Genomic DNA, 27,119 nt, shown 5'->3' on the forward strand with positions numbered 1-27,119 from the left:
ACCCTGGAGGTGCACTGGTTTGGGGAAGGCTCCTGGCCCCCACAGCCCTCTTCGGAGCCTGAGCCCGGCTCTCCTCACTCACCTCAACCCCCAGGCGGCCCCTCCACAGGGCCCCTCTCCTGCCTGGACGGCTCTGCTGGTCTCCCCGTCCCCTGGAGAAGAACAAGGCCATGGGTCGGCCCCTGCTGCTGCCCCTACTGCCCCTGCTGCTGCCGCCAGCATTTCTGCAGCCTGGTGAGTACCCAGGACCACCCAGATGTGGGCTCTGCCCAAACCACAGGAGGGGCCAACCCGAGACAAAGGTGGGACATCTTGGGGAGGGCCCAGGCTCCCACCACCAGGAAACAAGGGCGGGTCCCACAGGGGCGGGTGACCCCATCCTCTCCCCCTCCTCCCTCCCCCATGCCTGAAGAGTGGGAGACCCAGGCCAGAGGTCAGTCCAGCCACCTGTCACACGACTGCCTGTGGGTGAAGGTGCGGGAGGGTCTGGGGTCACCCTCTTTGTGTCTTGAGGTGGTTTCAAGGTCTCTCCCCTACTCACTCCCTCCCTCCTCTAGGTGGCTCCACAGGATCTGGTCCAAGCTACCCTTATGGGGTCACTCAACCAAAACACCTCTCAGCCTCCATGGGTGGCTCTGTGGAAATCCCCTTCTCCTTCTATTACCCCTGGGAGTTAGCCACAGCTCCCGACGTGAGAATATCCTGGAGACGGGGCCACTTCCACGGGCAGTCCTTCTACAGCACAAGGCCGCCTTCCATTCACAAGGATTATGTGAACCGGCTCTTTCTGAACTGGACAGAGGGTCAGAAGAGCGGCTTCCTCAGGATCTCGAACCTGCGGAAGCAGGACCAGTCTGTGTATTTCTGCCGAGTTGAGCTGGACACACGGAGCTCAGGGAGGCAGCAGTGGCAGTCCATCGAGGGGACCAAACTCTCCATCACCCAGGGTGAGTCCAGTTGCCCTGGCACCCGCTTTGCCCACCGCAGTGAGGCTTTTATGATCACTGGTGACGTCGTCCCCAGCACCTCAGACCCCACTTCTTCTGACGACCCCTAAGTTCTCTCTTTGGCCCCTAACACTTCCTCAGGCCTTTGCCACCTCTCCCCTTTTCTCTTCCCTTGTCTCCACAACTGATCTGCTTTCCCCAACCATCCCCCTCACTGTCCCCTCCAGATCCAGCCCCGCCCCCACTCCTCAGGCCTCAGCAGCTGCCGGACCCTCTAATTATCCTTCATTCTTTCTCCAAAATGAGGCTCCAGCCTGGCCTCTCCCCATAACCTCCAGGCCGATTTGATCTCTCCAGGATGTGGCTCACCCGCTCTTTGTCATGTGTCTCTGTGTGGAGTCCCTGTTAGTGCCTCAGGGTGGGCCCCATACCTTGCATCTCTCACAGTCAGGAGCTCATTCAGGAACCCCCAGCAGGTGCCCAGTGGCTGGCCCTGGGAGCCCTGCAGTCCCTGGGTCAAGCCCTATCACCTGGGTTCCCATCTGCCCACTTCCTTCTCCCCCTCTGCTTCCCAGAAGTGTCCTTCAGCTCCTCCCTGACCTGTCTCGCCTCTTCTCTCGCGTATCATATCCCTCTCTTCCTGCATCCATCCTTTACCCTCCTCACTTCTCCCTGGCCCCTGCAGCCCCCACTTTCCCTGACAAGCCCCTGGGTTCTTCCAGCCGTGCTCTCCCTGTCCTCCACTCTGGTCTTGCTACTCTGTCCTTCCCAACACTAAGGGATGTGTCTGCAGAAGCAAGAGCAGCAGCCCCCATTCATTGAGGCACCATGGCATGGCCCTGGCAAATCGCTTCATGTGCATTGCCCTAGTGAACCCTCACCAAGACTCCACAATAACAAGAGGAACTGCTATTCTCTTCAGTTTACAGACAGGGAAATTGAGGCTAACAGAGCCTATATATCTGTGCCCAACATCACACTAGTGGTGCAGATGGGATTTGGTAGGGATGGTGAGGGATGGGCATGGTGGCTGATGCCTGTAATCACAACACTTTGGGAGGCCAAGGTGGGTGGATCACTTGAGGTCAGGAGTTCGAGACCAGCCTGGCCAACATGGTGAAACCCCGTCTCTACTAAACATACAAAAATTAGCCAGGTGTGGTGGCGCATGCCTGTAATCCTAGCTACTCGGGAGGCTGAGGCAGGAGAATCACTTGAACCGGGGAGGTGGAGGTTGAGGTGACCTGAGATCGAGCAACTGCACTCCAGCCTGGGTGACAAAGTGAGACTCTGTCTCAAACAAACAAACAAACAAACACAATGAAAGGGATGGTGAGCTGCAGAGCTTTCTCACCTAACCTCTAGCTACAGGGCTTCGCCTATTGAGTTGACCATAGTGTTCGCCTTGACCTACTTTTGAACCTAGTGATGGGATGTGTTGCACTAATAGATCTTCTGTTTTATTCAGAAAGGGCGTCGGGGAAATTTGAGCCTGGGTTTATCTGTCTCCAGATCAGTGGGGTGAGGGGAGTTTCTCCCAGGCCCAGGCAGGAAGGGGGTGCATTGTCTGTAGAAAATGTTTTAGGAAACTAATCTTTGGCCAGGTGGGTTTGTTTTTTCTAATCACTTGCACTGGCAATCCTAAACAATGCCAGGGATAAATTACTCTTCCCTGCAGGGACCTGCAGGGACGGACACTCTCACTGCCTGCGCCCTGGTAAACCACTGCACCATCTTAACCACTGTGTTGGTTTTGGAGCAGATGGAAAGTGGCTCCATAATCTAAATGAAGCAAGACAGCCTTGAACTTTGATTTCCTACATATTTCCTTAAATGGCCTTTTTTGAGAGATTTGGGTTTTTCTCAGGCCTTCTCTTCCTCTTTCCTTAATTCCTGCTTGCTTTTCTCACCTCTCTGCATAGGTCAGATTTGTTGTTTTTTTCACTAATAAATTGTATTTTCAATTAATTCAATTAATTGAATATTCATGCTTATTATAAAAAACAAAATTCAGGAAAGTAATAAAAAGAGAAAAAAGTGTTTTTTTTTTTTTTTTTTAGACAAAATCTCTCTCTGTCACCCAGGCTGGAGGGCAATGGCACGATCTTGGCTCACTCCAACCTCCACCTCCCAGGTTCAAGCGATTCTCCCGCTCAGCCTCCAAGTAGCTAGAATTACAGGCACCCACCATCATGCCAGGCTAACACAGGGTTTCACCATGTTAGCCAGGCTGCTCTCGAACTCCTGACCTCAGATGATCTGCCCAGCTTGGCCTCCCAAAGTGCTGGGATTACAGGTGTGAGCCACCTTGCTCTGCCTTTTTTTTTTTTTTTTTTTTGAGACAAGAGTCTCGCTCTGTCACCCAGGCTGGAGTGTGATCATGGCTTACTGCAGTGTCGACCTCCCAGGCTCAAGTGATTCTCTTGCCTCAGCCTCCCAAATAGCTGGGACTACAAGCACGCACCACCACACCTGGCTAATATTTGTATTTTTTTTGTAGTCATGGGATTTTGCTATGTTGCCCAGGCTGGTCTCAAACTCCTGAGCTCAAGTGATCCACCTACCTTGGCCTCCCAAAGTGCTAGGATACAGGCATGAGCCACTGTGTCTGGCAAAAAAAAATTTTTTAATCCAGCTGAAGTACCATCATGCTAAGATGCAACAAACTAAAGGAATATTTGTAGCAGATATAACTAAGTTTGTTGTTGGCTTATTAATATTTTTTACATAATTTTACTTTTGTAACCAAACCTAATTGTGTTCCTCTTTGTCACTTTTCTATTTCTTTTCTTTTTTTTGAGATGGAGTCTTGCTGTGTCTCCCAGGCTGGAGTGCAGTGGCATGATCTCGGCTCGCTGCAAACTCCGCCTCCCAGGTTCACGCCATTCTCCTGCCTCAGCCTCCCGAGTAGCTGGGGCTACAGGTGCCCGCCACCATGCCCGACTAATTTTTTTGTATTTTTAGTAGAGACGGGGTTTTACCATGTTAGCCAGGATGGTCTCGATCTCCTGACGTCGTGATCTACCTGCCTCGGCCTCCCAAAGTGCTGGGATTACAGGCTTCAGCCAACACGCCTGGCCTTTTCTGTTTTATTTCTAAGCACAAAAATCCCAATTTCCACTATAGGTTGAAAATATTGGCCAGACACAGTGGCTCATGCCTGCAGTCCTGGCTACTCAGGAGGCTGAGACAGAATTGCTTGAACCCGGGAGTCAGAGGAGGTTTCAGTGAGCCAAGATTGCACCACTGCACTCCAGCCTGAGTGACAGAGCAAGGCTTCTTAATTTAAAAACTAATTTGTATGTAGTGATAATTTATTTTGGTATATGGCATAAACAACTAAATTGATCTTTATATGAAATAATATAATCAGTTTTCCCAACCCCATTTATTGCATTTTTATCTGCTTCTCTATTGATACATTAGGCCTGGTTTTAAAATTATTTTTGTAGAAGAGCATCTGTTTCTGGTCAGTCGATTCTGTTTCACTGATCTGTCTTTTCTTACATCAGCACACAGGTTTAGTGATTGTAACTTTATCACATTTCAATGCCTAAGACTATTTTCATCTCAAACATATTACTCCTTCCTCAAAAACTTTTTTAGGCTTAGTGCAGTGGCTTCATGCCTGTAATCCCAGCACTTTGGGAGGCTGAGGCATGAAGATGACTTGAGCCTAAGAGTTTGAGACTTAACATGGGCAACATAGTGAGACCCCCATCTCTAAAAAAAAAAAAAAATTAGCCATTGTGGTAGTGCACACCTATGGTCCCAGCTACTCAGGAGGCTGAGACAGGAGGATCGCTTGAGGCCAGGAGGTTGGGGCTGCAATGAGCTGTGATTTCGCAACTGCACTCCAGCCTGAGTGGCAGAGCAAGACCCTGTCTTAAAAAACAAAGCAAAACAAAAAATATTTTTCTGTTGTTGCCTGCCTGTTCCTTCCCCAATGTTAGAATAAGTTTATCCAGTTGAGGAAAAACAAAAACAAAAACAAAAAACACAACACTCTTTTAAGTCAGTTGCATTAAACCTATTATGCAATTGACAGAAACTGAAATCAGGCTAATACACAATCTTCCCATCCAGGAACAAGGTCCTATTTTATATCCCTCAGTAAATCTTGGTAGTATTCTGCCAAACATCATATAAATGTCTCATAAGATTGTTTAACTGTCTGTAGTGAGCTGAGATCATGCAACTGCACTGCAGCCTGGGTGACAGAGCCAGATCCTGTCTCAGGAAAAAAAAGAAAAAAGATTTTTTTACCCTCCATATTTCCTCTTGTTATTAATATGCAAGATTACTTTATGAATCCTTAATAATTGTCATTGTAAAAGTAATGCATAGGCAGCCAGGCGTGGTGGCCCACACCTGTAAACCCAGCACTTTGGGAGGTCAAGGTGGGTGGATCACGAGGTCAGGAGATCGAGACCATCCTGGCTAACATGGTGAAACCCCGTCTCTGCTCAAAGTACAAAAAAATTAGCTGGGTGTGGTGGCGAGCACCTGTAGTCCCAGCTACTCGGGAGGCTGCGGCAGGAGAATGGCGTCAACCCAGGAGGCGGAGCTTGCAGTGAGCAGAGATCGTGCCACTGCACTCCAGCCTGGGCAACAGAGCGAGACTCTGTCTCAAAAAAAAAAAAAAAAAAAAAAAAAGTAATGCATAGGCCAGGTGCAGTGGTTTCTGCCTGTAATCCCAGCACTTTTGGAGGCTGAGGTGGGCTGATCACCTGAGGCCAGGAGTTCGTGACCAGCTTGGCCAACATGGTGAAACCTTGTCTGTGCATGGTGGTGTGTACCTGTAATCCCAGCCACTTGGGAGGCTGAGGCAGGAGAATCCCTTGAACCCAGGAGGTGGCAGTTGCAGTGAGCCAGATCATGCCATTGCACTGCAGCCTGGGTGACAAAGCAAGACTCTGTCTCAAAAAAAAGGCCAGGTTTGGTGCCTCACCTCTGTAATCCCAGCACTTTGGGAGGCCGAGGAGGGTAGATCTTGAGGTCAGGAGTTCGAGACCAGCCTGGTCAATATGGTGAAACCCTGTCTCTACTAAAAATACAAAAAAATTAGCTGGGCGTGGTAGCACGTGCCTGTAGTCCCAGCTACTCAGGAGGCTGAGGCAGAAGAATCGCTTGAACCTGGGAGACGGAAGTTGCAGTGAACCGAGATTGCACCACTGCACTCCAGCCTGGGCAACAGACGGAGACTCTGTCTCCAAAAAATAAAAAATAAAAAATAATGCATAAATCTGGCCAAGATGGTGGGTTATATGCATGTTTACCACCACCCCCTCCCAGAGTCTACTAAAATGATAGCAAAGGGAATTTTTTAAGAAAGAAATCCTCAAGAACAAGAAATATATGAACTGGATGTACAAAAGCAAAATTTGAGAAGCTGGAAACAGACTAATGGAATTGGTTTAGGAGCCCAGATGAGCTAAACCCTAAGCCAGTGTTGGGAAACCCAGATGAATGGCAATTTATACCACAAAACTCTGTAAAGGTTCAGTAATGCTGGCCCCGAGTACCCCTGAAAGTAGGAGTGAAGATGGGTCTGAAAACTAGAGGACATTGAAAATCTACGTCAGAAGCAGGGAAACCTCCATTCCCCATTCCCCTACCCTAGCCCAAAGATGAGAGGTTTGCTTTCCGGAATAGATGAACCAGAGGGCCTCTGGGGGAGCACCCCAGGGATAACTGGCAAGGCGACTGGGGTCTGGTCCTCATACCGAATCCCCCAGCACCGGGGACTATATCTTGGCCTCATCTGTGTTTGGGAAGCGTAAGGCTAGAGTCCCTATATGATTAAATGAAACAAACTTCTCCCATGAAACGCAAAGAACAAAACAAACAGGAAAAACAGAAAGAGGAACCTGGAAGAAACCAAAACAGTTCAGGGAGAATAAAACTTTAAAATACTCAGCATTTCCTTCTACTCAGAAAGCTAAGAGACCTCGTGCATGTGATGAGAGGGTGCTTTACAAAGGAACTTGCCAACCACAAAGAAAGCTCTGGGAAATTTAAGATACAATAGCAAAAATAAAAAATTCCATTAAAGGGCTGGGCGTGGTGGCTCATGCCTGTAATTCCTGCACTTAGGGAGTCCAAGACAGGAGGATTATTTGAGGCCAGGAGTTCAAGACCAGCCTGGGCAACATAGCAAGAATCTGGCAACATAGCAAGACTCTGTCTCTATAAAAAAATACAATTTAAAAATTGGCTGGGTGTGGCCTGTCGTGATAGTTCACGTCTGTAATCCCAGCATTTTGGTAGGCCGAGGCGGGCAGATCACTTGAAGTCAGAAGTCGAGACCAGCCTGGCCAACACAGCGAAACCCTCCCTGTCTCTACTAAAAATACAAAAAAATTAGCCAGGTGTGCTGGTGCGTACCTGTAATCCCAGCTACTTGGGAGGCTGAGGCGTAAGAATCACTTGAACCCGGGAGGAGGAGGTGGCAGTGAGCTGAGATCACACCATTGCACTCCAGCCTGAGTGACAGAGTGAGACTCCATCTCCAAAAAAAAAAAAAAAAAACCACGGTAGCTCATGCCTGTAATCCCAGCACTTTGGGAGGCTGAGGCGGGTGGATCACGAGGTCAGGAGATTGAGACCATCCTGGCTAACAGGGTGAAGCCCCGTCCCTACTAAAAATACAAAAAATTAGCTGGGTGTGGTGGCGGGCGCCTGTAGTCCCAGCTACTCGGGAGGCTGAGGCAGGAGAATGGCGCGAACCCGGGAGGCAGAGCTTGCAGTGAGCCGAGATCGCGCCACTGCACTCCAGCCTGGGCGACAGAGCGAGACTACCGTCTCACAGAAAACAAACAAACAAACAACAACTAGCTGGGTATAGTGGCACATGCCTGTAGTTCCAGCTACTCAGGAGGATGAGGCAGGAGGATCACTTGGGGCTGGGAGGTCAAGGCTGCAGTAGCTGTGGTCCCACCACTGCACTCCAGCCTGGGTGACAGAGTGAGATCCTGACTCAAAAAAAAAAAAAAAAAATTAAAAAATCCCACCACCACCACCACCAAAACAACCAAAAATGCACCCAAGGATGAAATTTACTTTTGAGTGTGGGAATAAATATGTAAATGTGAGAGGTGACAGCGTGCTGTCAGCCCTCGCTCGCTCTAGGCGCCTCCTCGGCCTCTGTGCCCACTCTGGCCGCACTTGAAGAGCCCTTCATCCCGCCGCTGCACAGTGGGAGCCCCTTCCTGGGATGGCCTAGGCCAGAGCCGGCTCCCTCAGCTTGCAGGGAGGTGTGGAGGGAGAGGCGCGGGCGGGAACCGGGGCTGCGCGCGGCGCTTGCGGGCCAGCTAGAGTTCCGGGTGGGCGTGGGCTTGGCGGGCCCCGCACTCGGAGTGGCCGGCCGGCCCCGGGCAGTGAGGGACTTAGCACCTGGGCCAGCAGCTGCGGAGGGTGCGCCTGGTGCCCCAGCAGTGCCAGCCCACCGGCGCTGTGCTCGATTTCTCGCCAGGCCTTAGCTGCCTCCCGGCAGGGCAGGCCTCGGGACCTGCAGCTCGCCATGCCTCAGTCCCCACCCCACCCCACCCCACCCCCGTAGGCTCCAGCGAGGCCCAAGCCTCCACGAGGAGCGCCGCCCCCTGCTCCACGGCGCCCGGTCCCATCGACCGCCCAAGGGCAGAGGAGTGCGGGAGCAAGGCGCAGAACTGGCAGGCAGCTCCACCTGCTGCCTGGTTGGGGATCCAATGGGTGAAGCCAGCTGGGCTCCTGAGTCTAGTGGGGACTTGGAGAAACCTTTATGTCTAGCTAAGAGATTGTAAATACACCAATCAGCACTCTGTATCTACGTCAAGGTTTGTGAATGCACCAATCAGCACCCTGTATCTAGCTCAGGGTTTGCATATGCACCAATTGGCACTCTGTATCTAGCTAATCTAGTGAGGACTTGGAGGACCTTTATGTTTAGCTAAGGGATTGTAAATACACCAATCACCACTCTGTATCTAGCTCAAGGTTTGTGAATGCACCAATCAGCGCTCTGTGTCTAGCTAATCTAGTGGGGACTTGGAGAACTTTTGTGTCTAGCTCAGGGATTGTAAATGCAACAATCAGCACCCTGTCAAAACGGACCAATCAGCTCTCTGTAAAACAGACCAATCAGCTCTCTGTAAAATGGACCAATCAGCAGGATGTGGGTGGTGCCAGATAAGGGAATAAAAGCAGGCTGCCCCCCTGAGCAGTATCAACTGGCTCTGGGTCTCTTCTACCGTGTGGAAGGTTTTTTTTTTTTCTTCTTCTTTTGCTTTTTGCACTAAATCTTGCTGCTGCTTGCTCTTTGGGTCCACACTGACCTTTATGAGCTGTAACACTCACCGTGAAGGTTTGTAGCTTCACTCTGGAAGCCAGCGAGACCATGAACCCACAAAAAGGAAGAAACTGAACACATCCAAACATCAGAAGGAACAAACTCCGGACACGCCGCCTTTAAGAACTGTTAACACTCAAACTGCAAGCATCTGTGGCTTCATTCTCGAAGTCAGTGAGACTGAGCACTCACCAATTCTGGACACAAATGGATCAATTCTGTTTGTGTCAGGTGATGGTGAAAAGAGAAAAGAGTAGAACTGGAGTGAGTGGGACAGAGATTGCTAAGGGTGGCCCTGTATTCACATTGAACAGGGAAGGCTGCTGTGAGATGAAGCAGAGCCTGGTGTAGGGTAACTGGGGAGACCTTAGAGTGAGGCACACTTGGGGAAACCAGTCAGGGACGGGGAGGTACCCTGGGACCAGCAGCAGGCCTCTGAAAAGCAAGAGAAGGGAGCCCAGAGAAGACAGAAATGTGTAGAGAGGAACTGTGGCCTCTGGAGTCGGAAGTTGTTACAGGGAACCTGAGCCCACAGATGGGGTCCTCCAAGGCCAGCTCCAAAGGCACAACGCAGGAATAGAAGAACTGGGAGCAGACCTGGAGAAGCCCCAGGAAGATCCAAGCTAGACACTGATTGGTAGAACGTAATGGGGAGGTTGGGAGAAGAATGTTCCAGTCACATGGGACAAGTGTGGCTGAAGACAGGGAAGAGGCAGAGGGTGGAAGGAGGCGGGGAAGATCCTGTGTGGCTTTGAAAGCCAAGGAAACAACTCACTTTTGCTCTGAGTGCCATGGGAGCGAAGGAGCGTTTCCTGCAGGAGTGCTGAGATCTGACTCACGCTTTTTTGTTTTTTTTTAATTTTTTTGTGATGGAGTCTCGCTCTGTCGCCCAGGCTGGAGTGCAGTAGCATGGTCTTCGGTCACTGAACCTCTTGCCTCCTGGGTTCAAGGGATTCTCCTGCATCAGCCTCCTGAGTAGCTGGGATTACAGGTACCTGCCACCACACCCGGCTAATTTTTATGTTTTTAGTAGAGACAGGGTTTCACCATGTTGGCCAGGCTGGTCTCGAACTGTTGACTTCAGGTGATCCGCCTGCCTCGGCCTCCCAAAGTGCTGGGATTACAGGCGTAAGCCTCCATGCCCGGCCCCAACTCACAGCTTAAAAGCATCCCTCTCGCTATGGTATGGAGGAAAAAATTATAGGTGAGCGAAGTCAGAAGCAGGGAGACTGGGGAGAGAGGACGCAGCTTGGCTTAGCGAGATGGCAGTGCACGAGGTGAGAGTTGGCTGATACTGGTTATATTTTGAAGACAGGGCAGACAGGATTTGCAGATGGATTGAATGTGGGGTATGAGAGGGAGGGAAGGAAGGATGACTGTAAGGTCCTTGGCCTGAGCATCTTGAAGGACAGAATTGTCATTTACTGAGTGGGGGAAACGGAAGAACGGGTTTGGGGGGAAATCAAGAACTCTGTTTTGGACACCTTACGTTTGAGTTGTTACTAGACATACAAATGGAGGTGTGAACAGGTAGATCTGAGTCTAGAGTGCAGGGGGAAAATTGGCTGGATATATCAACTTGGAACCCAGCCTGGGCAACATAATGGAACTCCGTCTCTACCAAAAAAAAAAAAAAAAATTTTATTTTTTTTTTTCGAGACGGAGTCTCACTCTGTCACCCAGGCTGGAGTGCAGTGGCATGATCTTGGCTCACTGCAACCCTGGCCTCCTGAGTAGCTAGGACTGCAGGGGAGCACTACCACACCTGGCTAATTTTTTTTTCATTTTTAGTAAAGATGGGGTTTCACCATATTGCTCAGGCTATCCACAAAAAAAGTTTTTTTTTTTTTAATTATCTGGGCATGGTGGTGTGCACCTGTAGTCTCAGCTACTCAGGAGGGTGAGGTGGGAAGATCGCTTGAGCCCAGGAGTTGGAGGCTGCAGTGAGCCACGGTTGCACTATTGCACTCCAGCTTGGGCGACAGAGGAAGACCAATCAGGATACCACTGATATTTAATGTCACACAGTGAATGAGATCATCTGGGAAGTGAGTGTGGCTAGAGAGGAAGTTTTAGGACTGGGCCCTGACATTAGGTTTGGGCAGATGAAGAGAAATCAACAGAGACGTCTCAGAAGGAGCTAAGTAAGAGTGAGGCAGGAGAACCAAGGGAGATGGTGTCCCAGAAGCCAAGTGAATAACTCACTTCACAAAAGGGAGAGTGAGGAGTATCAAATGCTGAAAAGCTGAGTCAGATAAAGAAAATGGGGGTGTAAGATCTAAATTCTCCATGTCAATAGTAGGAAGTGAGTAGATACCACCTAAAACAAGCAAATCAAGCAACAGCAATATTCGCATGCTGTTTAGAAATAGAAGGTTAACACCAAAATAAATAGCTAAAGTTGCTGAAAATAGTTGCCTCTGGGGAGTTGGAAGGGAGTGAGGAGGCAGGTGCAGGAGGCTGCTGTTTTTTTCTAAGTTGTGTGAAATTTGTTGGGTCTGAATTATGTGCCGATTGTATCTTGTACTTGATGCGATTGTATCTTGTACTTGATTGTACTTGGAAAAAGTGTTAAATTTAAAAACTAATAAAAGTACTGGTAATACTTACACATAATTTAAAAAAATACAGAAGGAAGTCAAATAAAATGTAACATTCACCTAATCTCCCCAGTCCCTACCACTTCGTGTGGAAGTGTTCTCTCTTACAGATACAGACATATAACACAAATAGAATTAAACCACATACTATGCTGCTCTAGAAATTGCTATTTTTACTTAAAGGAACTTGAATCTCTTTCATTCCAGTATATATACATCTATGTCTTTTTTTTATTTTTATTTATTTTGAGATGGAGTTTTGCTCTTGTTGCCCAGGCTGGAGTGCAATGACATGATCTTGGCTCACTGCAATCTCTGCCTCCCGGGTTCATGTGATTCTCCTGCCTCAGCCTCCCAAGCAGCTGGGATTATAGCCATGTGCCACCACACCTGGCTAATTTTGTATTTTTAGTAGAGATAGGGTTTCACCATGTTGGTCAGGCTGGTCTCAGACTCCTGACCTTAAGTGACCCACCCACCTCAGCCTCCCACAGTGCTGGGATTACAGGCGTGAGCCACCACACCCGGCCTATGTCTTTTTTTTTTTGAGACGGAGTTTCAATCTTGTCACCAAGGCTGGATGAGGTGGCATGATCTCAGCTCACTACAATCTCTGCCTCCTGGGTTCAAGTGATTCTCCTGCCTCAGCCTCCCCAGTAGCTGGGATTACAAGCACGTGTCACCATGCCCACCTAATTTTTGTAGTTTCACCAAGTTGGCCAGGCTGGTCTGATTCCTGACCTCAGATGATCCACCTGCCTTGGCCTCCCAAAGTGCTGGGATTACAGGCACAAGCCACTGCGCCTGGCCATTTAAAAAAATTTTTTAGCTGCTCTTTGCAGAGCAGGGCTAACTCCTAGTCATTGTGCTCTGAATCAGCAATGCCTTTTTAAATGGCCGCATGCATCCCATGGTAGTGATGTATCATAATTTATTTAATCCCTGTCCCAGAAATTAGCCAGGTGTGGTGGCATGCACCTGCAATCCCAACTATTTGGGAGGCTGAGACACGAGAATCCCTTGAAGCAGGGAGTTGGAGGTTGCAGTGAGCCGAGATTGTACCACTGCACTTTGTTGTTGTTGACAGAGTGACACTATGTCAAAAAAAAACACAAAAATTTTGGTTTCGAGACAGGGTCTCTCTCTGTTGCCCAGACTGGAGTGCAGTGGCACAATCATAGATCACTGCAGCCTCAACCTCCTGGGCTCAAGCGATCCTCCTCCTGAGGCTCCTGAGTAGCTGGGACTATAGGCATGTGCCACCACACCCAGCTAATTTTTGTATTTATCATAGGGACCAGGGGGAGCGGGGGTCTCACTGTGCTGCCCAGGCTGGTCTCAAAACTCCTGGGCTCAAGTGATCTGCCCACCTCGGCCTCCAAAAGTGCTGAGATTACAGGCATGAGCCACAGTGCCCAGCTTTAAAAAAAAAAACACGACCAAAAAACTTTTGAATGGATATTAGCATTAGGATTATGGAATCATTTTATGAAATGGATTCAAATTGCATAGTTTTCCATCTTTATGTTCTGGAAACTTCTATGTGAGAATTCTATGTTCCTTAAATTTTTACAAGAATTTCTTTTTAAAACTTCCTGAGCATGGAGATCTTATGAAAGGTAGTTCTTGCATAGCATTCTCATTTCTTCTCTAATGATCAGTTAACTCATTTATGCCAGAGGCTGCAAATTTTTTGTGTGAAAGATCAGAACATGGCGATGACCTTGAGCAGTAGGATATAAATAACTCCCACAAACTTAGCGTTCTAATAATGGAACACTAGGCATAAATGAGTTAAGGTATACTACTTCTTTGTTTGAGACAGAATCTTGCTCTGTCACCCAGGCTGGGGTACAGTAGCATGATCTTGGCTCACTGCAACCTCCGCCTCCCAGGTTCAAGTGATTATCCTGCCTCAGCCTCCCAAGTAGCTGGGATTACAGGCGCCCGCCACCACACCCAGCTAATTTTTGTATTTTTAGTAGAGATGGGCTTTCACCATGTTGGCCAGGCTGCTCTCAAACTCCTGACCTCAGGTGATCTGCCCACCTCAGCTTCTCAAAGTGTTGGGATTACAGGCATGAGCCACTGTGCCTGGCCCCAAGGTATACTAGTTCTTAAATCAATTTTTAAAAATATCACCCAGGCCTGGCTCAGAGGTTCATGCTTGTAGTTCCAGCTAATCAAGAGGTTGAGGTGGGAGGATCGCTTGAGCCCAGGAGGTGGAGGCTGCAGTGAGGTACGATTGCGCACTCCAGCTTGGGCAACAGAGCAAGACAGTGTCCAAAAAACCCAAAAGACACCCATTTCACAGATATTTTAACATTTAACAACATATAATTGAGCATATACCCACTCGTGACTGCAGCTGGCTTTTGTTGTCATTAGGTTTGCTAGTCTTGTCTATCTTCTTCTTGTTGCTCCTTTAAATAACCAGTTTCTGCATTTATTTTGCCTGTGGCTATCTGTTCCCTAATTTATTCCTACGTAACTTTTCATTACTTTCTTCCTCTGAGTTTCTTCACAGCTGGCTCCTCTCTGGGGTTTTTTCTTTGGAAATTGAATATTTTATTTGTTTTAAAAATTTCTTCCCATTTTAAGTAATAAATCCATTTCATACAATGAATTTAGCTTAGAGTGTTGCTTTAGTCATACTCCAGGGTTCTTTTTTAAAATATGTATTACTCTAGTTTTTATTTTCTAAACAGTATGTTATTATACATGTTTTCCTTTAAGTAATTAAAACATTTTTAAATTCCCAATCAAGACATAGCATTTACACTTTTATTACTTTCTCTTAAGAGTGGATGAAGATTTTAGTTCATACTAACTTGAAGACATTAAGGAGCCTGATTTTTTTGTCCTGTCGCTGAGTACTATGTCAATTTTTTAAGGGTGCATGAAACATCTATAAAGAAGGTGTAACTTGTTTGTAGGATGTGAAGGTCAATATATATTAATGTGACCTTAAAAACATATTTTCAATATACAGTAGGTTTTTTACAGATGTGTTCTCACTTATTAAGACAATCCTGGCTTGGCACAGTGGCTCACACCTATAATCCCAACACTTTAGGAAGCTGAGGCGGGCAGATCACCTGAAGTCAGGAGTTGGAGACCAGCCTGGCCAACATGGTGAAACCCCGTTTCTACTAAAAAAAGAAAAAAAATACAAAAATTAGCTGGGCATGGTGGCATGTGCCTGTGATCCTAGCTACTCGGGAGGCTGAGGTAGGAGAATCACTTGAACTTGGGAGGTGGAGGTTGCAGTGAGCCGAGGCTGCACCACTGCACTCCATCCAGCCTGGGTGACAGCTCAAAAAAAAAAAAAAAAGACAATCCTGTAAAAACACACTGTATGATTCAGCTAATATGAAGTATTTAGTCAAACTCATGGAGACAGAAAGTAGAGGGGTAGAAGGGTGGGGACACAGGAATGAGGAGTTGTTTAACACGTGAAATGTTTCCATTGAGGTGGATTGTTAAGCCAATGACAGAATTTAAACCACAGACTTACTTTGATAGTACTCTTAATGGTATAATTTCTTCTCCCATTTTAAGTCTCTCTTTATGTTTTTTCTTATGTTTCCTTTTTGTTTTCAAGAGAGAGCTATCTTTTAGATCTCCAGTATCCTTTTCCTCTTCAGTAGAGATTTCTATATCTTGAAATAAATAAAAAAGCACTCCGTTAAGACGTGGGGCTGTGAAATGGGTGAAACAGAAGCTTAATTTAATCTAATTAAAACCTTGTAGTTTTACTCTATTTTCCTTGGAAGCTTCTGAAGCTTCCTTAATGATGTCTTTCTGAATAATTTCCTTTACTTTTGATCGGGGAGCTAGGGATTCTGCATCTTCAGAGCTGCTTCTCTTCCTCTTCCCTGTTCTGACTTCAGGATCTGGACCTACCTCAATTGCTTTTGCTGCTTGTTCTTTTGTTCCAAATTCCACAAACGCAAATCCCTTTGGATCTCCAGTAGACTTATAATGTGGTATACTTATATAAACAACCTTGCCACATTTCCCAAAGACTCTTTCAATTCATCTGTGATTAACATTTTTGGGAAGTAACTCCTATTATAAATTAAAAGTAATATTAGAGTTTTTCACAATCAGAATGTCAATAAATTTTTAACTTAAAAAAAAAATGTTTCCATTGAGGAAGATGCAAGGGTTCCGGAGTTGGATGGTGTGATGGTTGCACAGCACTGTGAATGTGCTTGATGCCACTGAACGGTGCATGTAGAAATGGTTAAAATGACATATTTTATGTTACCTGTATTGGCAACAATAGACTGTTTTTGATCCTGTGATTTAGTTATCCCTATTTGTGAGTGAGGAGATGAGGTTCTGAGGTCACCCTGCTGATAACTGGTATAGAATCGGATTTAAACTGAGTTGCCTGTTAAGCTGAATTTGAGGAGGAAGAAATAAAATTAAAGGAAGGAAGAAATGGAAGGAAGGAAGGAAAGAAGGAAGGAGGGAGGGAGGGAGAGAGGAAGGAAAGGAAAGGAAAGGAAAAGAAGGAAAGGAAAAATAATATAAAATGAACTGAGTCGTCTGCATTGAAAGCTGTTAACATTTCACCCTGTTCCCCGCTCCCTGTGTGGGCTTCAGAGAGGAGCTCCCTCACCACTAATGTCCCCCAACCTAGAAAGCAGCACACCACGCCTTTCACCCAGACACCCTGTGCCCCCAGGGGAGGGTCTGCTCATTCCTCATCTCTCCCCAGCTGTCACGACCACCACCCAGAGGCCCAGCAGCATGACTACCACGTGGAGGCTCAGTAGCACAACCACCACAACCGGCCTCAGGGTCACACAGGGCAAACGACGCTCAGACTCTTGGCACATAAGTCTGGAGACTGCTGTGGGGGTGGCAGTGGCTGCCACTGTGCTCGGAATCATGATTTTGGGACTGATCTGCCTCCTCAGGTGGAGAAGGAAAGGTAAGTGCCCAGGACCCGCCCTCTCCCCAAGCCTCCCATCTGGGGGTTTCTCAAAGCCCACCTGCAGCTATGGGGCTCCTGAAATATGCAGACCCTGCTGGCTCCCCTCAAGCCCACCGAGGCCGACTTCGTGGCCTGTGCTGAGGTGTCTGCATTTGTGAGGCTCCTGCAGTGGGGCGGGGCAGGGTCACATGTGAGAGCCCACAGCCCTTTTCACACAGCCGATCCCCCCCTAGTTCTTCTCTCTCAGTCATCACTCATCTACCTCCCCTGAAGGTTCCTGGGGAGGAGAGGGGAGGGTCTGCCCTGGGAAAAGGAGAGAGAGAGCAGAAGGGACCAGAAGTAAGCTGAGCTCAGCAGGCACTGGCCAACTGCCCACCTGCCAAGGCCTGGCTTGAAACTGCAGAAGCAAAGTAGATAAAGCATAAACCATAGACTCTGCTCTCAGGGAACTAGGGGTGTGGGGTTTTCAGTTGCCTCAAGGACTAATTGCTTCATTGAGAAAGAACTATGGTAGCACTTAATAAGGGTGGGAAGAAGGAGAGGTAATCAGAGAGGACTTCCCAGAGGTGATATATGCAAAAGTCTCAAAGAAGAAAAAGAATTAGCCTGGCAAGTGGTGAGGGTGGTGTAGAGGTCACTCACTTTCCTTGTGGGTGGAGGAAACCATTCCGGGAGCTGCAGGAAGCTCAGTGCTGGTGGAGGAGGCAGGAAAGGAGAGGACCTTGGAAATCACACCCAAGAGCCTCTGATCCCAGAGGCAGCATGAAGCAGTAAAGGGTGACCTCAGCTACCGTGAGAGACCTCAGTCTGTGGAGGAGTGGCCAGAGGTGGGCCAGGCTGGGTCAGTGCAGTGCAGGGGTGAGGTGGAAAGAGGAAAAGGGCCAGATCCTGGAAAAGATTAAGTAATAAAACCAAAGAGGTGAGGTGCGTTGAGGTGGCTCACGCCTGTAATCCCAGCACTCTGGGAGGCTGAGGCAAGAGGATTTCTTGAGCCCAGGAGTTTGATACCAACCTGGGCAACACAGGGAGACCCTGTCTCTACAAAATAATAATAATAATAATTATTATTATTATTATTAGCTGGGCATGGTAGCCTGTGCCTGTGGTACCAGCTACTGGGAGGCTGAGATGTGAGGATTGCTTGAGCCCAGGAGTTTAAGGTTACAATGAGCTGTGATTTCACCACTGCACTCCAGCCTGGGAGACGGAGCAAACTATCTCCAACTAAATATAAAAATAATTAAAAAAATTTTTTTTATAAATGACACTTGGTTGGTTGGGCAGGGTGGCTCATGCCTATAATCTCAACACTTTGGGAGGCCAAGGCAGGAGAATCTCTTGAGCCAAGGAGTTCAAGACCAGCCTGGGCAACTTTGCAAAACCCCGTATCTACAGAAAATACAAAAATTAGCTGGGTGTGGTGGCGTGCGCCTGTGTTCCCAGCTACTCCAGAGGCTGAAGTGAGAAGACTGCTTGAGCCTGGGAGGTCGAGGCTGCAGTGAGCCGTGATTGTGCCACTACACTGCAGCCTGGCTGACAGAGCAAAACCTTATCTCAATAAATAAATAAGTTGATTGTTAGATTGATGTAGGGGCGAGGGAGCAGGAATAAGCCCCTGTTTCCACTTGAGTGGATGAGGCTGTAATGAAATCACCAAGTACAATGGGGAAGAGAGGAGATCACGCTTGGAGGGGAACGATGCCTCATTTAATTTGGGATCTGTTACACTGGAGATCCATGTGTGGCATCTCAGCAGAGTTGTCCACTGGAAACTCAGAGTACACATTTACAGTTCAAAAGAGAGGACAAGGCCTGAGGCATTAATGAGTTCCACCCCAACATCCTCCAAACCTGATCTGAAGTTACCATCAAGAATGTTTGCAATGGGCTAGGCATGATGGCTCCCGCTCACGCCTGTAATCCCAGCACTTTGGGAGGCCAGGCTGGGCATATCAGTTGAGCCCAGGAGTGTGAGACCAACCTGGCCAATGTGGTGAAACCCTGTCTCTACTAAAAATACAAAACTTAGCCAAGTGTGGTGGTACGCACCTGTAGTTCCAACTACTGGAGAGGCTGAGGTGGAAGAATTGCTTGAGCTCGGGAGGCAGAGGTTGCAATGAACTGAGAGAGTACCACTGCACTCCAGCCTGGGTGACAGAGTGCAAGGAGATTTGCCCTATCAGCTATGAAAGCACAGAGGGGAGGAGCATGGGGTTGGGGCTGCCTGCAGTCAGATCCTGGCCTCACACCTTCGCCAGGGAAACAGCCTTGTTGGTACAAAGGCTGTGCACCTCACCTTCCTCATGGGCAAAGGGAGTGAAGATAGTACCTACGTGGGGTTGTCCTGATGATTAAATGTACTGTGTTTAGATCTAGCAGAGGGTGTGCCACAGGAGCATCAGCAGTTAGAATGACTAAACAGTGGGCATTAAACCAGGGAACACTGGCTCTCATGGGAGCACCATCGTATGAATACATTTAAAAGACAAAACAGTACAATATTGGCATATTCATACACAGATAAAGCAATGGAAGAAAAGAGGAAAACCTAGGTATAACAGAATGAAAAGAGACCCAAATATATGTGGGAATTTAGTTGGTTAAAAGGTTTCTAATCAATGAGGAAAGATGAGTAATTCCATGAATGGTGCTGGAACTATTCAGTAGCCATCTGAGAAAAAATAACATTATCTCCTCACCTCATAATTTGTACCAAAATAAATTCCACAGGGATCAAAGATTTAAATGAGAAAAAAAATAACCCTAGTACCAGAAGAAAATGTGAGATTATTTCATAAGCAGTAGAGACAGTCTTCCTCGGTATGACCAAGCCCCAAAGCCATGGATTAAAATATTAAAATCTGGCCAGGTGCAGTGGCTCATGCCTGTAATCCTACCACTTTGGGAGGCCGAGGTGGGCAAATCACTTGAGGTCAGGAGTTCAAGACCAGCCTGGTCAACATGGTGAAACCCCGTCTCTACTAGAAATATAAAAATTAGCTGTGCATGGTGATGCGCCCCTGTAATCCCAGCTACTTGGGGGGCTGAGGCATGAGAATCGCTTGAACCTAGGAAGTGGAGGCTGCAGTGAGCTGAGATCACACCACTGCACTCCAGCCTGGGCGATAGAGCGAGACTCTGTCTCAAACAAACAAACAAAAAATTAAAATCAACCACTTATGATTTTTTTTTTTAATTCTGCAGAACAAAAACCACAGCACTTTTCTCCTGAGAATGAATAAGAGGGTCAGGGAATTGAAGAGAAAGTTTGACATAGTCACTGAGGAAATGGGAAGTGGAGTTTGAGGATTCAGCTCAGATACGAAACTGTAAATCTATGATAGCAGTGTTGTGCATGGCTGCATTTTTCCCCAGCAGTAGTCAACCATTCAGATTTTGAGACCTTAGTGATTTGTGTTGGTCAGGAATTGCTGTCAGTTGCTACCACCAGGGACCAGAAGTAAAAGTAGCTTAAACAAGACAGAGTTGGGTTATTTTTTTCCTCTTGTAAACAGATCTGGAAGCAGACAGCACATCACTGTTCTTAGACACTCAGGTTCCTACCTTTCTGATTCACCAGCCCTGATGCTGGCTTCTGTCCCAAAGGTTGCCTCATAGCCCAAGATGGCTGCAAGGATTCCAGCCACTATTTCTGGGTTCCTGGCAAAAAATAGGAGGAAGGAAGAAAGGAAAAAAAAATACTATGCCTCAACTCTCTGTTCCCTTTTAAAGAGTCTTTCTGAAAGACCTAACAACAACTTCTTCACGTGTGAGAGCCCCGGCCCTCTCCACACAGCCGATCCCCGCCCCTCCGACCCAGTTTATATCTTATTGGCTAGAATTTGGTCACATATCCCACAGCTATCTGTAGGGGGAACCCTCCCACTCCAAATACAATCAATTTTCTGTAACTAAGAATAATTGAATAGATATTGGGTAATCAAATACCATTTCTGCCATAAGACACCCCCAGGATTAGAGATTTGCCAGCTAAGTGTGGCAGAAAGACAGGAGATCACAGGTCAAGGAGCTAGTGAGAAGGCAGGAATGAAAAGCAGAGGGGTCAGCAGGGAGTCTGAATAATCTGTAGAAAAGTAGATTATCACGGGATAAGAGTTCAATGAAGTCTAAGAACAGGTACAGTGGCATAATGACAAAAGACAGCTGGAATGCTTCCAAGCTTATTCTGTGAGGTCAGCATTACCATGATACCAAAGCCAAACAAAGACACTACAAGAAAAACAAAAACAAAAACAAAACAAACTACAGACCAATAACTCTGATGAATATTGATGTAAAAATCAACAAAATACTAGCAAACCAAATTCAACAGCACGGCAAAAGAATTATACACCATGGGCCAGGCACAAGAATCACTCAAACCTGGGAGGCGGAGGTTGCAGTGAGCCGAGATTGTGCTACTGCACTCCAGCCTGGGTGACAGAGTGAGATTCTATCTCAAAAAAAAAAAAAAAAAAAAGGAGCTGAATTGAAAAAAAAATAGATTAATATACCAATGGAATAGAATACAGAGTCTAGAAATAAACCCTTGTGCATATGGTCAAAAGACTTGACAAGGGTGCCATGAGCACTTAATGGGCAAAGGACAATCTCTTCAACAAATGGCATTGGGAAAACTGAATATCCAAACCAAAGAATGTAGTTGGATCCTTATCTTATACCATATACAAAATTTAACTCCAAATGGATTAAAGACCTAAATGTAAGACCCCAAACCATAGGGAAAAAGCCTCATGACACTGGGTTTGGCAATAATTTCTTGCCTGTGATACCAAAAGCACAAGCCACAAAAGAAAAAATAGACAAATAGGACAACATTAAACTTAAACATGTTTTTTCATTACAGGACACAATCAATAGAATCAAAAGGCAACCTATAGAATGGGGAAAATATTTGTAAATTATATATCTGATAAGGAGTGAATATCTGAAATATATAAAAATTCCTATAATTCAACAACAAAAAAATCAACCCAATTTAAAAGTGGGCAGTGGATTTTAACAGACATTTCTCCAGAGATGATATATGCTATGGTCTGAATGTGTCTCCTCAAATCATGTATTGGAAACTTAGTCCCCAGTGTGACAACTGGGAGGTAGTGTGTTTTGGGAGGTGCTTAGGTCATGACGGCTCTGCCAAATGGATTAATGCCATTATAAAAAGGGATTTCAGGAGTGGGTTCACTGTCTTCTAATCTTCTGCCATGTGAGGACACAGTAATCCTCCCCTCTGGAAGACACAGCAAAAAGCAAGATGCTGGCACCTTGATCTTGGATTTCCCAGCCTCCAGAACTGTGAGAAATAATTTTTGCTTTGCTTTGCTTTGTTTTACTTTTCAGCAACCTCTTGTCCAACAGAAGAAACAAATTTGTTTTTTTATAAATTATACAGGCTCAGATATTCTTATATACATTAGCAGCACAAAATAGACTAAGACAGTATACAAATCACCAACAAGCAGATGAAAATGGCCAACTAATCATCAGAGAAATGCAAATCAGAACTACAGAGAGCTATCTCCTTATACCCAGAAGGACAGCTACTATTAAAAAAGTGTGTAAATGACAAGTGTTGGGAAGAATGTGAAGAAATTGGGGCCCTTGCGCACTGTTGATGGGGGCTATAAAATAGTGCAAATGATACAGAAAAAAAGCATGGCCTTTCCTCAAAAATTTAAAAATAAAGGCCAGGAGTGGTGGCTCACACCTCAAATTCCAGCACTTTGGGAGGCTGAGGTGGCAGATCACCTGAGGCTAGGAGTTCGAGACCAGCTTGGCCAACATGGTGAAACACCATTTCCACTAAAAATACAAAATTAGCTGGGTGTGGTGGCGGGCACCTGTAATCCCAGCTACTCAGGAAGCTGAGGCAGGAGAATCACTTGAACCCGGGAGGCAGAGGTTGCAGTGAGCTGAGATTGTGCCACTGCACTCCAGCCTGGGTGACAGAGCGAGACTTCATCTCAAAATAAATAAATAAATAAAGCTACCATACGATCCAGCAATCCCACTTTTGGGTACATACCAAACAGAACTGAAAAGAAAGGCCTTGAAGAGATATTGATACACCCATGTTGATAGCAACACTATTTTCAATGGCCAAGAGGTGGAAGCAACCCAGATGTCCATCAACGAATGAATGGATGAACAAAATGTGGTTTATACATATAATGGAATATTATTCAGTGTTTAAAAGAAATTCTGGGCCAGGTGCAGTGGCTCACACCTGTAATCCCAGCACTTTGGGAGGCCAAGGTGGGTGGATCACCTGAGGTCAGGAGTTCGAGACCAGCATGACCAACGTGGTGAAACCCTGTCTCTACTAAAAATACAAAATTACCCAGGCCTGGTGATGGGCGTCTGTAATCTCAGCTACTTGGGAGCTTGAGGCAGGAGAATCGCTTGAACCGGAGAGGCAGAGGTTACAGTGAGCCTAGATCACACCACTGCACTCCAGCCTGGGTGACAAGAGCAAAACTCTGTCTCAAAAAATAAAGAAAAAAAGAAATTCTGACACATACTACAGTATAAACGAAACTGGAAGACATCAAGCTAGGTGAAATAAGGCAGTCACAAAATGACAAATATTGTATGATTCCACTTTTTGGTGGTGCCTAGAGATATTAAATTAATAGGAACAGAAAGTAGAATGGTGGCTGTCAGAAACTGCAGGGAGGAGGGAGTGGGGGTTCTTTAAAATCGTTTCAGTTTTGCAAGATGAAAAGGTCCTGGAGATGTTTCACAACAGTGTGAATATACTTAACACTAATGAACTGTACACGTGGTTAAAAGTGAATTCTAGTGTTTTTTTGTTTGTTTGTTTGTTTTTTACCGTAAGTAAAATAAAACATAACCTAAAGAGAGGGAAAAAACAGAGGGACAGAAGAGTGCTGGAAAGAAAGCTGCAGCATGGAAATGATACTAGCAATTAATATTTCAGAGTTCTCAGTCTAAACATTAAAAAAAAAAAAAAGTCCTGTAGAAGTGGAAGGGGAGGTCCCTGGAGTTGAGGGGTACCTCGAGGCCTGGGTTCAGAGGGTGTCTCTGTGGACATGGAGCCCTCCTGGGAGGAGGCTAGATGGTGGAGGGGATGTCTGTGGACCAGGAACCCACTGCTTGGGAAACACTGCAAGGATGCCACGGGGATGGGAGGGGCAGGACACAATGGGAGAGGCAGCAGAGGATTCAGGGTGGGACCAGCCAGAGGGGAGGGGAAGCCTAGTGGTGGCAACAGAATTTGAACAGCCACAAACATGAGTCCCAAGCACGACGCTCCCAAGGCTGGAGGGCAGACATAGCTGCCACCCAGAAGGAAAGCACAGGCGGGGTCTCCCTGAGGACCTGGAGGGAGTGGGGGCGGGGTGCCAATGTCAAGGGAAGGGGAGGGGAGGGGAGAAGTGACTGGGCGAGGGCTCAGCGGTGGAGGGAGCCAGGTTGGGGCTGAGCAGAGAGCTCAAGAGAGAAAGAAACCAAGGGAGGGGGTCAGGGTGAAGGGGTCTCAGGAGGTGACATGGAAGACAACAGGGAGGACAGGTGGGGACCTCAGGGTGCCGGCTGAGTCCCAGGCCCTTCCTGATGGGTTTGGGTGGAGCAGCTCTGCTGCTCCGGTCCCTCTAAGGAGGGCCTCAGCCTAGGGCGCAGCAGAGAAGGTGGGATGGAGACTGCCATCACCCGGATGCCACCCTGACTCACTGTTGGTCCCCCTACAGGTCAGCAGCGGACTAAAGCCACAACCCCAGCCAGGTGAGTGCTGGGCCTCCCCAGGGTGGGTTGGGGGGTGCATGTGCAGGCAGTGGGCTGATTTGGGAAACAGGGAGTGTGCTGCTAAGAACCCCACAAACCCAGCCTGCCACGGCCATTGTTGCACCCCCAACTTACCCATCCTCGTTCTCCTTTGTCCTCTAGGGGCCAGGCTCTTGACCTTGGGCTTTCTGTCCCCTAAATACTAGACTAGTGGATTCCAGGTTCCAGCACAAACATTCAAGAATCTCTTCTCTGGAGTGCCCATCTGTGCCCTCTGCCTGCCTTTCCTGGTGTTATTAAGCTTTTCCTGCTCTTTACCTGCTTCCTCTCAGCCTGGATCTTCCAGCTTTTCCATATTGCCTACTCTCTGTTCAATCTGTCCTGTTCCCCTGCTGAATGTGCAGGGAACTCCAGGCTTCCTCTGCCTCCAGCTCCTCTCCCCGCCTGTGTTTGCTCAGGAGGGACTCACCAGCCTCTGCCTGGCTCCCCTCTCCAGGCTAGGGCCTCACTTTTCCTTTTTCTGGGCTCTTCCTCTCCACCCTCCCACCTCTCTTTCCTTTCCTCTGGCCCCTCCTTTCCATAGCCGTAGGTCTCCTGCTGGAAGAAAGCCTCACCCCTACCCTTTCTCCTGCACTGGCTTTGGCCAGCTGCCCTTCTCCTGTCCCCAACCCTTCTCTATCCATTCACCCAGCCTGAACCCCTCCCTGATCAGAAGACCGGAAATTCACGCAATTGGTTTGCTTCTCCCAGTTTTAGCCAAGGCAGCGCCAGCAGAGAGAAAGCAAGGATTGACCTTTTTCCTATTTTTATTCTCTGTGTTCCTCTCTCATACGAGCAACTTCTCTAGAAGAACCCAACTCACTGAGCACCGAGGGACCTCTGCTGAGCCACACACAGATTGCCCCTAATTCCTCTTCCAAGCAGCCTCTGAGTCTAAAACCATCACACCCATCCTGAGCAGGGTGGACAGGTTGCGGAGCACTCCCCAAAGAGAACCAACCCCTAACACGTGTCATAACTCTTTCTTCAATTTTTTTTTTTTTTAATTTTTGAGAGAGGGTATCGCTCTGTCACCCAGGCTGGAGTGCAGTGGCGCAATCATAGCTCACAGCCTTGAACTCCTGGGCTCAAGTGATCCTCCCACCTCAGCCTCCTGAGTAGCTGTGACCACAGGCGCACACCACTACGTCTGGCTAGTTTTCGTATTTATTGTAGAGATGGGGTCTCGCTATGTTGTCCAGGCTGGTCTTGTACTCCTGGGATCAAGCAATGGCCACCTGCCTCAGTCTCCCAAAGTGCTGGGATTACAGGTGCCACCACCCAGCCCATGTCTTAAAATGCCCAGCCTCTAACATATTTCCTGTCCTCTTGTTCCCATACAGGGAACCCTTCCAAAACACAGAGGAGCCATATGAGAATATCAGGAATGAAGGTGAGTCCTTACCACCATCCTTCTCCAGTTTCTACCCCTAGCCCTTCCTGTTTCCCCAAATACCCCCTACCTGGGTCCGTGCCCCTCTCAGTATTTTCTTCTTTCCATTCCTTGCCCCTTGCCCTCACGTGACCCTGGCCCTGACCTAGCAGATAACCTCACTCCTAGAGCCCCCTGCCCATCTCTCTCCCCTGGCTGTCATGCCACCTGACCTTGGCACACCTTGCTTTTTATTCTTAGGACAAAATACAGATCCCAAGCTAAATCCCAAGGTAAGCAATCAGACCAGGGCCTGAAGGAATTAAAGAGAAGCCTGGAGAAGGTGGGGTGGAAGGGAGAGGGGGAGTGTGGTGTGGGCAGGAGAGTCAAACTGTAGGCTTGCCGCTAAGATGGGAACATCTCCGTCTCCACTGTCTAACCCTTTCTCTCTGGGTTCTCGCCCAGGATGACGGCATCGTCTATGCCTCCCTTGCCCTCTCCAGCTCCACCTCACCCAGAGCACCTCCCAGCCACCGTCCCCTCAAGAGCCCCCAGAACGAGACCCTGTACTCTGTCTTAAAGGCCTAACCAATGGACAGCGTCTCAAGACTGAATGGTGAGGCCAGGTACAGTGGCACACACCTGTAATCCCAGCTACTCTGAAGCCTGAGGCAGAATCAAGTGAGCCCAGGAGTTCAGGGCCAACTTTGATAATGGAGCGAGATGCCATCTCTAGTTAAAAATATATATTAACAATAAAGTAACAAATTTAAAAAGATTGTTTTCAAAACTATTTTTAAAATCTGCATCCATTCAAGTACAGAGAGAAACAAGTAAAAATAAGACTGCACAATGACCTTCTTACGAGTACGCTACGCTTCCAATAGAAAGGGCCACAGCTTCCAGCAATAACCAAGGCCACACAGATGACTCAGAGGCCAGCCAGAGAACTGACAGAAAGAGAGCCATCTACTCCAACTCCCTCTTCACCTTCCCAGCCCTGGCCCATAAAACTAAAAGTACCCCCAAAACTTACCTGAATGTAAGGAGAAAACTGACATCACCTTCAACTCCTGTCTCTCCCACTGAAAATGAATTCTAACAGAGAACTCACACCCAAGAC

General features: G+C 47.5%; 1 protein-coding gene across 3 annotated transcripts; it reads left to right on the top strand.

The window, feature by feature from the left end:
- LOC100613826 (paired immunoglobulin-like type 2 receptor alpha) lies at nucleotides 1-26,774 on the top strand. Of its 3 annotated transcripts, XM_024357963.3 has the most exons (7): nucleotides 1-234; nucleotides 558-947; nucleotides 16,603-16,818; nucleotides 24,552-24,585; nucleotides 25,968-26,017; nucleotides 26,258-26,289; nucleotides 26,462-26,774. In XM_024357963.3, exons 1-7 carry the CDS (start codon nucleotides 171-173, stop codon nucleotides 26,582-26,584), a joined length of 909 nt encoding a protein of 302 aa, XP_024213731.1. In that variant the 5' UTR covers nucleotides 1-170; the 3' UTR covers nucleotides 26,585-26,774. The 3 variants fall into 3 exon arrangements, with proteins under 3 accessions (XP_024213731.1, XP_024213732.1, XP_063670949.1); XM_024357964.3 differs by lacking the exon at nucleotides 16,603-16,818; XM_063814879.1 differs by lacking the exon at nucleotides 16,603-16,818 and having other exon boundaries at nucleotides 76-234; nucleotides 26,500-26,722.
- The last annotated feature ends 345 nt before the right edge of the window (nucleotides 26,775-27,119 follow it).

Source organism: Pan troglodytes, chromosome 6 (genome assembly GCF_028858775.2).
Source record: "Pan troglodytes isolate AG18354 chromosome 6, NHGRI_mPanTro3-v2.0_pri, whole genome shotgun sequence".
NCBI classification, from domain to species: domain Eukaryota; kingdom Metazoa; phylum Chordata; class Mammalia; order Primates; family Hominidae; genus Pan; species Pan troglodytes.

Excerpts from the sequence above, each read along its gene's own strand:
- LOC100613826 (XM_024357963.3), top strand. The coding sequence starts at position 171 with ATGGGTCGGCCCCTGCTGCTGCCCCTACTGCCCCTGCTGCTGCCGCCA. Across the intron at positions 26,018-26,257 it reads TGAGAATATCAGGAATGAAG|GACAAAATACAGATCCCAAG; the intron begins GTGAGTCCTTAC and ends TTTTATTCTTAG. Across the intron at positions 26,290-26,461 it reads ATCCCAAGCTAAATCCCAAG|GATGACGGCATCGTCTATGC; the intron begins GTAAGCAATCAG and ends GTTCTCGCCCAG.